Source organism: Cyclopterus lumpus, chromosome 10 (assembly GCF_009769545.1).
Source record: "Cyclopterus lumpus isolate fCycLum1 chromosome 10, fCycLum1.pri, whole genome shotgun sequence".
Classification (NCBI taxonomy): domain Eukaryota; kingdom Metazoa; phylum Chordata; class Actinopteri; order Perciformes; family Cyclopteridae; genus Cyclopterus; species Cyclopterus lumpus.
Genome location: NC_046975.1, coordinates 13,075,424 through 13,086,553, shown reverse-complemented (window position 1 = coordinate 13,086,553; position 11,130 = coordinate 13,075,424). Strand labels below are relative to the sequence as shown.

The 11,130-nt window shown below is 47.3% G+C and overlaps 1 protein-coding gene across 15 annotated transcripts in view; it reads right to left on the bottom strand.

Moving 5' to 3' along the window:
• Nucleotides 1-8,033: 8,033 nt before the first annotated feature.
• The window catches only part of LOC117737724 (protocadherin gamma-C5-like), a 72,199-nt gene continuing 69,102 nt past the window's right edge, over nucleotides 8,034-11,130 (bottom strand). For 8 of the 15 annotated variants that reach the window (XM_034543872.1, XM_034543865.1, XM_034543864.1 and 5 more), the window contains one exon: nucleotides 8,034-10,167. In XM_034543872.1, the coding sequence (XP_034399763.1) occupies nucleotides 9,884-10,167 (284 nt within the window). In that variant the 3' untranslated portion in view covers nucleotides 8,034-9,883. The remainder of the gene's footprint in view (nucleotides 10,168-11,130) is intronic. The other 7 variants (XM_034543854.1, XM_034543855.1, XM_034543866.1 and 4 more) reach the window with 1 other exon arrangement.

Below are 11,130 nucleotides of genomic sequence, written 5' to 3'. Positions count from 1 at the left end.
CTATGTTACCAGGCAACAGCACATACAGCACGTAACTCCATGTAAAACTTTGTTTTTTGTACATTTCTGTTTATGTACAGATCAAATAAACCTGGAACCTTTCCCACAGCCTCCTTCTATGTGCTAGCTCCAGCGCCATAGTTTTGCAGGCATTATGGGATTATTGACATTCTCATATAACTCTTCGAAACAAAGTAAATATGTGTATTTCTTTAAAATATGAAATCAAGTTTTACGGTGATTAGAAACACGGGTTTGTATTTTTGGATAGGACATATGTGTCAGGATCTGTAGTGTTGTTTCGTGTTTCCTGTCTTATTTTGAAGTCCTTGTCTCTCGTGTCCTCTGTTTCTCTTCACTTCCTGTCCCTGTGATTGTCTGCCCTGTTCCTGATTGTTTCCTCCTGTGTCCAATCACCTGCACCAGCCCTCTGTATTTAAGTCCTGTTCATGTCATTCCCCTTTGTCGGTTCGTCTTGTCTAGATCGTGGAAGATCTTGTGTGCATGTTTTGTATCCTGGTTTTTTGGAATCCTGTTTTGGAATCCTGTTTAGCAATAAAAGTTGCTTTTCCATCGTTGACGGCGTTTGGGTCCTGTCCTGTCGAGCTGCACATAACAGAACGAACCGACCAAAGATGGACCCAGCCTACAACCCCTTCGAAGGGACCCGCTTGGCCTATGGGGGCCCTCGTAGCCTCCAGAAGGGGAACTACAACCCCCATAGGGTCTCGGCACCAAACCCATTCGAAGGGACCCGCTTGGCCTATGGGGGCCCTCGTTGCCTCCAGAAGGGGAACTACAACCCCCATAGGGTCTCGGCACCAGACCCCTTCAACGGGACCCGTTTGGCTTATGGGGGGCCTCGTAGCCCCAGGGGCAGAGGTCACCCAGGCCCAGCCCCGGAGTGGGGGGTGCAAACCTCCGGACCGCGTCGGTGGAGGGTTCCGGCTGCCGCCTCTGTGCCGCAGACTACTCCGGTTCCCGCAGTCGCCTCCGTGCTGCAGCCCTCGCCTGTTCCTGTTGCCGCCTCCGTGTTCCGGCCAACCCCAACTTCCTGGGACCTATTGGACTTCCGGCCGGCCCTTGCTTCCTTTGCCTTGTCCCAGGACGCTTTCCGGGACATGATGGAGTCCCTCCAGGCGTTAGACAGGGTCCTGCTTCGGCCGCAGTCCCCGCCGGTTCCTGCCGATGCTGTCCCGTCGTCGCCCCGCCCGACTCCAGCTCCCCGTGTCCCGTCGGCGCCTCGGCCGATCCCAGCTCCTCGTGTCCCGTCGGCGCCCCGGCCGACCCCAGCTCAACGTGTCCCGTCGGCGCCCCGGCCGACCCCAGCTCCTCGTGTCCCGTCGGCGCCCCGGCCGACCCCAGCTCCTCGTGTCCCGTCGGCGCCTCGGCCGACCCCAGCTCCTCGTGTCCCGTCGGCGCCTCGGCCGATCCCAGCTCCTCGTGTCCTGTCGGCGCCCCGGCCGACTCCAGCTCCCCGTGTCCTGTCGGCGCCTCGGCCGATCCCAGCTCCTCGTGTCCTGTCGGCGCCCCGGCCGACTCCAGCTCCCCGTGTCCTGTCGGCGCCTCGGCCGATCCCAGCTCCTCGTGTCCTGTCGGCGCCCCGGCCGACTCCAGCTCCCCGTGTCCCGTCGGCGCCTCGGCCGACCCCAGCTCCTCGTGTCCCGTCGGCGCCTCGGCCGATCCCAGCTCCTCGTGTCCCGTCGGCGCCCCGGCCGACCCCGGCTCCTCGTGTCCCGTCGCCGCCCCGGCCGTCCCCGGCTCCCCTTGTCCTGTCGCCGCCCCGGCAGACCCCGATTCCCCGGGTCACGTCGCCGCCCCGGCAGACCCCAGTTCCCCGGTTCACGCCGCCGCCCCGGCCGACTCAGGCTCCCTGTGTTCGGTCGCCACCCTGGCCGCTTCCTTTGACACGACCTACGGCTCCAGAGCCCGGTTCCCCTGAGCCCGGTTTTCCGGAGTCCGTCTGTCCGTCTGGTGACCGTCCTTCTGCCCGTCCCCCGGAGCAGGTCTATGTGCCTGGTGGCCATCCTCCTGTCCGTCCCCCGGAGCCCTTCCGTCCGCCTGGTGGCCGTCCTTCAGCCCGTCCCCCAGAGCCCTTCCGTCCGCCTGGTGGTCGCCCTTCTGCCCATCCCCCGGAGCAGGTCAGTCCTCCTGGTGGCCGTCCTCCTGCCCGTCCTCCGGAGCAGGTCAGTCCTCCTGGTGGTCGTCCTCCGGCCCGTCCCCCGGACTTCTTCTGCCAGGCTTTTGGTCCCGCCTCCGGCTCCCCTCCACCCACCCTGGGGGACTGTGTTGGGTCGTCTGGAATCCGCCCCTTGAGGGGGGGGTTATGTCAGGATCTGTAGTGTTGTTTCGTGTTTCCTGTCTTATTTTGAAGTCCTTGTCTCTCGTGTCCTCTGTTTCTCTTCACTTCCTGTCCCTGTGATTGTCTGCCCTGTTCCTGATTGTTTCCTCCTGTGTCCAATCACCTGCACCAGCCCTCTGTATTTAAGTCCTGTTCATGTCATTCCCCTTTGTCGGTTCGTCTTGTCTAGATCGTGGAAGATCTTGTGTGCATGTTTTGTATCCTGGTTTTTTGGAATCCTGTTTTGGAATCCTGTTTAGCAATAAAAGTTGCTTTTCCATCGTTGACGGCGTTTGGGTCCTGTCCTGTCGAGCTGCACATAACAATATGTTTGGTGTGTATTGTTTAAGTTACGTTTTCTTGTTATGACAACAGTTTGAATATATTTTTGGTGGAAATCTTCACTATCTCCACCTCTGCATCTGGTTCCTTTTTATCAATCAGACAGTATAAACTTATTATGCTCAACATTGATTCCCTTCAGAATTTGCATTCCAGCCCCCTATCAGGCAGCGGTGTGTTGTTCAGGAAACAGACAGGAGAAGAGAGGAGAGGAGAGGGAGAAAGTAGAGAGGAGAGGAGTGGAGCTTGATGGTGCACGCTTATTAGCCTGAAATATCCATGCAGCAGCTGCACCATTTCCGCGGCAACACCTGTCGCCATGGCGCTGAGCTGTCGACATGCCTCTGTGTCAGAGTCTGCATGTCTGAAGTGCTACACATTCATAGTGTCCGACCTCTGAGAGCAAGCACACACATACACACACAAACACACACACACGTACACACAACTATTGCTTGGCATGTGCAAAATATTATATTTGCAGCACATCATCCTCGTAGACATTGGTGCCAACATGTAGCCACACACACACACACACACCTCTATAATGGCAGTGTTGAACAAACAGATGTAAAGTAAGGACATTTTAGCTTTGCTACTTCTTTGTTGCATCATTCCGTATCCAATTCCCCCCCCCCCCCCCTTCCTTGCCGATCCCTCCTCTTTATTCCTTCTCTAGTCAGATGGGGAATTTTGGGTTTCCATGACAACCACAGTGGTGGAGGAAATGGATTAGATACTCTGCACCGTCTGTGCTGGGGGGGTGGTTGGTGCCGGTGTTAATGTAAGTGCTGAATAGGGGGGAAGGGGTACTTATGGGGCTTGTAAAGAGGGATTGGGGTTATGGTTGATTGTAGCTTGTGTACTGTATGTGTGTGTGTGTGTGTGTGTGTGTGTGTGTGTGTGTGTGTGTGTGTGTGCTGGAGACAGTGTAGAGGCTGAGTGGGGGCAGGAGATGCCCTCCAACCACATTGTACCAGATGAAAGCTTATTATCCCCTCAAAACACACACATTGTTCTATCTTGGTGAGTGAATGGAAACCAAATTTGAGTCCATTGGATTGCACTTTTTCTGCACATTACCTGTGAATAGATTACATGCTTTATTAAACGCACTTTACCCTCGACTTGTAACCTTTACATGACACCTGGTGCAATCATGAGAGGACACGTCTCCCACTCATCTTCTCCCCCCCAACCTTGCTGCAGCAAAATTATAATGAGACAATTAACCCTGCTTCTCCATCTCTCAGTGTGTCTTTCCCCCTTCATTCCTGTCTCCCCCCTGTCTGATTTCCATCCTTGCAGCTGAGAAAACAGGCGCGAGAGCTCTTGGCAGTGATGGAGGGAGAGAGAAAGAGAGTAGAGAGGGGGCTTTTCAGATGAAGAGAGAAAAAGGGTTTCTGCTTTGAAAGGGAGCATTGTGTTGATCTTCCACTTTGCTACAGCTCCATCTCTGTGATTTAGTCGAGCCAGCAGCCAGCACATTACTGTGTCTCTTGAAATCAGGGTGCTGTTAGCCTTAGCAACGTTCAGGCTCCAGTGCTCCATTGCTCCTGCTCAATGGCCTCTTCCTCTTTTTTCAGCCAGAGACCACTGAACTCCCTGTTAAGTCTGCCTGAGGGGCACGTCCCTCTCAGCGGAAATAAATGAAAACCAGCCATTTTGCAATTATGTAATACATGTGTTAATTACCACTAGCGTGTATAGAGAGGATACATGCAAGACAATGCATGTATATAATGTGTTTTCCTACCTTATATCAATCAGTGGATATTAAAGGACAGTTGGTGTTTTTTGGGAATTGGCTGAGTGTGCCGACAGAGAGAAAGATCCCATTCCTGTCTCTGCCTTTACCAGGAACATCAATCCAGTCTCCTTCGGTGCACTGCATGAGAAGAAATCACATTAACACACTGCTGTCTGTTTCTGGGTTTCTGAAAGTTTTAGCTGTAATCTCCCCTAAGTGTGTCATTTGGATTTAGGCCATGCTTAATTTGACTGTGGCAGTGTCCATATATATATTTCATCAGTTATTCCCTGGCATAGACCAGATTAAGCTGGTCTTTATCCCTGCTGTGTTTTGTGCATATCCACAGAGCTGTTCTCTGTCCTTCAACATGTGGGAATCCAACAGCTGCAGGATGGAAGAAAAGGGGGGGGGGGAAGGGAAGGAAGAAGAGAGGAAGGCAGGGGGGGATGAGGGTGGTGGGGTGGTCTCCCTTTTGCTGAACTACTGAGAGAGGGGAAAAAAAGAGCAAAAAAGGCGCGGAAACTCCCTCCCTGTCCCGCCACAAGCAGCCGCTACGTCACATCCTGCTCTTTCCTGACATGAATCAGATGTGATCCTCCTTGCACTGAAATGAGATCCTGGCTTCCTCTCGCTCGTCCAGCTCACAGGAAGGTGTGTGAGGGAGGAAATGCAGCTCTGCTCTACTTTCTGCTCCAATATTCTAATGAGAATCTAGACAAAGTACATTTGATTATGAGACCATGATGCACTTTTGTTTCTTCTTCACTCACACTTTACACGGTGTATAAGTGTGAGTGTTCATGTGTGACATTCAGGATGTGATGATGCCTGTTATCATCTCTTATGTCCAGACTGACTGGCTAATGTTGGTATTGCTCACAGGCAGTCCATTGTCAAGGTCCAGTCTGCTACTGCTGCCCCTATTTGGTCAACCCTGCTATACATCACTGGTTTGAATTCTTTTTTTCCCCTGTGTGTGTGTCACTATTGTCTCTATCTCTGTGTGTGTATAATCAATAGGAATGTGCTTAATTAAGCAAGACATGGTGGGCGGTGTTGAAATTATTTTCTTTAATCTAAAAGAGGGATTATTTAATACTTTAAAACAGTGGTTGGGAATGTTTTTAATGAACACAAAGGTTTTCAGGTATTCTCTCTTAGCTTTTGGTTGTGTGCACTCTTCAGGCAGTGGCTTTAATTTTGACAAAATTCATTAGCTAGACTTTGAATGGACGTCACGTCGGATTCATAAACACTCGCATCATCTCCATCCCTTCAGCTCCTCAGTCCCTTCTTCCATCCCTCAACATCTGCAGCGGTGCAGTTAAAGCCTGCTCCTTTTGTTTTGCTTAGTGACGTCCCATGGGCTATTTATAGGGACTATGGTATTGTGTAAGACCTTGTGAAAGGCACAAAGCAGGCTGCCATGTTCCCTTTAGTGGCCCCAGGATCTGAGAGGAAAGCTAAAGAACACGTGGCTCTGGTAGGGTGAGCTAGAGGAGGAGACAGTGAGTTGGAAGATGGAATGAGCCGTATGAATGTTTTTAATTTGATACTTTCCTCAATGTCTTGGTACCATCAATCTATTCTCAACATGTATACAATAGCCAACATCGTATAATATAAGTTCAGGTGTCATGCTATTTCATCTTATGTCAATTATATTAATCAAGATTCTAAAGAGAACAGTGAGTAAAATGGCCATTCCAATCAATTCAATGACGATGCATGCAAAACAGACTCACAATTGATTTGTTGGATATAATTATTTAACAGAAGTAGCATGGCAATAAAGGGGCAGAATTAATTACTCCCATGTGTTATACGAAAAGGGAGGAGTAGGTAAAAAAGTCTGATGTAATTTAATAGTAAATAAGATTTTGTGGTCTCATTTATTCTCTTTTTTCTGCCACAGTCACAAATAACACCAGAAAAGGACAAGGGACAGAGAAAAGGTTTGTTTGGTTTAGCTTCAACGCCAGACTCGAACTCCAAACTTAACCTCTCTATTCCCCCTTGAAAGGGTGCTCTCGGTCTACTGTCAAGTAAACTCTTGAGCAGTTCATTTCTAGTATGACCACCATTCAAACCAATCTCAGGCACCGTACCATATATGTGTCATATCATTGGTTAAAAAACTTTAGCTTTCCTGTTTTGGTGACTGGCCAACTCATAGTCTATGTGCGTGTTTGTTAACACTGAATTTGATGAATTTGCTATACAGAATACAAATAAGACTTTAACTTGCTTGTTAAATTCAAGGAATGGAGCTTTTAGTGTGAACCCACCCTTATAGCATTTCATGCGTTTCATAGGCAAGCTTCATGAATTATTAAGGCTAGTGCTGTACCCAACTAGTGATAGTGGTAGTAGATCTGCATGCCCGTTCAGAGCGGGCCTATTGCTTGGCTCGTAGTATGGGTGTCCACAGCGCTGCACAGGGGCGTGCCCGTTTCTTGGGCTGTTTAGAATGTGTCCCAAAAGAGCGGCCTGATTGCTCGGCTCATGGACATGCTACAGGGAAGTGAAGAAGAGATAAGTTGTCATATCAGTATACATACGTGCACGTTTGGAATGGGCCTGCTGCTTACAGCTTTGTCGAGGGGCGTGGCCGTTTGTTGTGCGCCGGCCATTCGGAATGCATGACGATTGCTTGGCTTCCACTAGTGTTGGTATATTTAGCATTCAGCAGCAAAAATGAACCGCTGTCGATGAGTCGCGTCTGAAGAGCCTTGAACCCTGTTGCTATCCAGAGTGCTGTTTGTTTTTCTATTCAAAGTATTTTACAAAATATCCAAATTAAACCAAATTTGGCAAAGCACTCAACGGGGTCTCCAGCAACATACCCACCAAGTGTAAAGTAGATCGGATGAACGGTTCTCGAGATATACTAAAGACAGACACACACAGAGTAAGATTACTTGCTTTTAGTTATATTAGCAGTGTAAATGATGCACATTAAGTCACTCAATATAGCCTATATGATAGTTACTGTACAAATATAAGTATAAAACAAAAAACCCACACATGATTTTTTTTATGATTTCAGAATCTTTTTATTTGAAATGTCAGTGTTCAAGAGAAAATAAAACAGCAATATAAATATTAGCATAAAAATAAGAGAGTAACACAGGGGTATAGCGTGGGGGCAAAGCATTTGATAAGAAAGATAATACAGCAGGATAGAGTAGTATTAATTCAGCAGCGGACGGACTTACACATATATAATATTTATAATCATTTGTTCATATGGACAGAAAGAGAATGAGAGGCATTCTTTCACAAATGCACAAGATAAAATCACCGCAAAAGAACATTAAGAGGTTACAGAAGGATAGAAACATTTCCATATTTTTTTGTTTTGTTTTGTTTCTTTAAAGGGTGACAAAAGATAGTAGAGAGAAACTGAACACAAAAATATGCGCAACACATATCACAAGTTAACTAGTCTACGTGTGTCACTTTGTTTACTTATCTAAAGTTGTCTTTAATTCATTTATTTACACTGAAGTGTTAGTTGGCTTCCATGGTGCTTAGTTACTACATTGCAACACAAACTGTTGAAGAACATCTCAGATTTTTATTCATTATTGATTCTTTTTTTTTTTTTTTTTAACTGTGGTTTTCTTATTTTTCTTGAAAAACAAAATGCAACACATTCCAGTAGTAAGCCACGCCTTGTTGGAGGGACTTTTATTTTGAAACTGTTGGACTTAATCCCTACTATACAAACAACTGGCTCATACCATCGACAGGACTGTGTGTTTATTTACAGTGGAGAAGAGCCTCAAAAGGACCAGGGAGTGGAGCGGAGAGGTGAGTGGAAGAGAGGCTAAGGTTTCTCATGATGGCAATAGAGGAGGGACAATTCAAAGAGCTCTCGAGTGGTATCTCATCACCAACAGGGACAGCTGTGCTTGGCTCTGTTGACCTCTACCGGGGTCAGTGCATTAGAGAAAGTTTACGGAGTGGACAGATCAACAGTGGTTCCTCTGTACATTCAGTGGGTAGAGCCAATGTTGTTTATCACCCCTCTGGTTGATGTTATGGTGCCACCTCAGTCTGTGAACCCCTCACCACACCCCTTCCACTCTCCCTGACCCAGCCTGCTTTTTCTCATGCAGTTGTATCTGGCCAGAGGCCTGAAGGACAGATGGACGGCAAAGTAAAGACTTCATATCTTATACAAACAATTCTTCTATACTATTGAATCATTATCTCCCAAAGAAAAAAAAACATGTTACTGTGTCACATCAAGAAGTTCTTCAACACTTCAGAATAGTGAGGGGTAATACTCAGTCGAGACCCTAAAGGCCTGTAAAGTTTCTAGATAGTCCTAAGCACTCAAATTTATATGCGTTTCCCCAAAGACCAAAGTGATTACTACCCCTTAATTATCTGATCTTCAAAATACGAACAGTGCATTTCTCTTTGTTTGGCTCTCAACTTGGGGTAGTAAGTGAGGAGAGGACACAAGCTGGGTGTGAGGAGGAGCAGAGGGTAGAGGATGCAAGGCAGCAGGAAATGTCTGTGCCCATCTGGAGGTCGTACACAAGTCTCTGCTGCTATACCACCTGCATGGTCAGCATGGCTCGTGACCCAATGACACAAAATCATGCCACCCACCCTCTGCCAGCACCTTCCTCTGGATGCATGCTCAGATCCTAAAAATCTCTTGAGATTAATTTTTACTACTATTTTACTATGCTTGAAAAAGTCATTTTAATTTTGTGTCAAGTAAATGCTACATGTGCATCATATTGACCTGCGATTGGATGGAGGATAACGAATTCAGAATGTCCTCCTCTTTGCTTTTGCAATGCATAGTTTGCAACTATAAACTAGTATATGTGGTTTGAACCTTAAAGAGCATGCAGAAGAGTTTGTAATACCTGTCAAACAACAGCCGTATATTGACAGGACTTATATGCCGACCCTATATAGGAATCTAATGGATGGTAATTAGCGAACTTTACAATAGCTGACTTTCCATCTCAGGGAAAGAGCACAATAAATCCAACGTGAAAGACATTAACATTTCATCTCTGAATACATCACTCCGTACAGCCTTGTCATCCCAGCAAGGTTCCTTACACTGAATCTCTTTGTCCAAGTTCATTGGATTTTGCCAAAAGAAAAAGAAATCATCACAATAACCCCCCATAACCTGCCAAAATGATCTACCAACAAAGATTATGTGAGCAATTCTAAAATATTAGCACAGCACGGGTTATCAACACCAACAACCGCCTTCAGCACATTCAAGACACTTTCAAAGAACCATCAACATCTATCCAACGTCCATGTAGTCAAAAGTGATTTGCTGTCATTATTTAAACCGTGGCTAACATGATTGACAGCAGAGCATTAGATACCTTATGGGGGGATATGGGGGGTTGCATTTCTCATCAGATCAGGCCGGGTTCATCATTCCTCCACCTCCAACTCTACTTCTTCTCCTTCTTGGTGGACTTCTTCTTGGAGGCAGGGGTCTGAGCGGCCTTGGGAGGCTCGGGCTGGGCCATGACCTGGGGCGGGGGCAGCGCCTGCTGGGCCGCCTGCTGGGCTGTGGCCTGCTGCTGCTGGGGGTTGGAGGTTAGTGTGGCCGTGCTACCGGGGATGTAGACGTTCTGGCGATAATCGGGCACGTGCTGCAGGGTGAACTGGGGGCTGTAGCGGGTGCTCAGGCCCATGGTGCCGGGTCCCAGTGTGGCCGTAGCCTCACTTACTTCTGGGGGGAAGAGTAACAGAGTGGGGGAATGGACAGGCGGGGGAGGAGACAGGGATGAAATTTGTTAGAAAACTAACATTTCGTGTGACAGCGTTATATTAAAGGAGTGAAATGAAAATAGGTCATACGAGAAGATTAAACCAAGAAATAAGGTAGATTCTGTTTGAATATTACATTTGTTATACACATATCCCACTGCTCAGGCAAACCATGAGGATGCATTGAACTAACAAGGGACAGGAGTAGAAAAATATCAAAAAAAGGCAAAAGAGGTGTTACACAGTGGTTGATTGTGCATAGCTTTTTTTTTTCTTAACGCAGATTATGATACTGCCTTCCCATCATACGCCTCAGTGTTTCTGGTTTTCTATCATGCATTCCCTGAGTGTGTGCGTGCGCATGACGTAGCTGCTCAGCTCATCATTCTCCCACAGCCCCTGCATTGCAGAACCAAAGACACCAATGCTCCCTCCCCCATCCTGGAGCTCCTCTCAGCCTATATAAACACATGCACACAAAAACTGTAATGCTGCCAACTGCAGTATCTGAAAACAGATTTTATAATAAATGGTATAAAATGCACTTAATCAGGGCTTTGTTAACCGATTGCGCTGTGCTGATCAATAGTGTCCGTATGTATGGACCAGAGATGTTCAATATTTAACACCGGCACGATGTTGTTCTTTCTTCCTGATGACACTAACTGTTATTTCTGTCTTTGTGCTGACATGCAGGTTACCACTAATCCCAAGACAAGTCTTTCCTCTCTCTGTTCACTCCGATGGAAAAATTCCACACAATGTCCGGTGCAGTGTCCAAGAGGAGGGGGGGAGGGGAGATTGTGTAGAGGAAGAGAGATGGGATTTGTCAATGGTTTAAAAAACAGTGGAAACAGTGAGTTTGATTGTCTATTTGTGAATAAATCATGTCAAGATCTTTTCTGCATATTTAGTTTGTGTATTT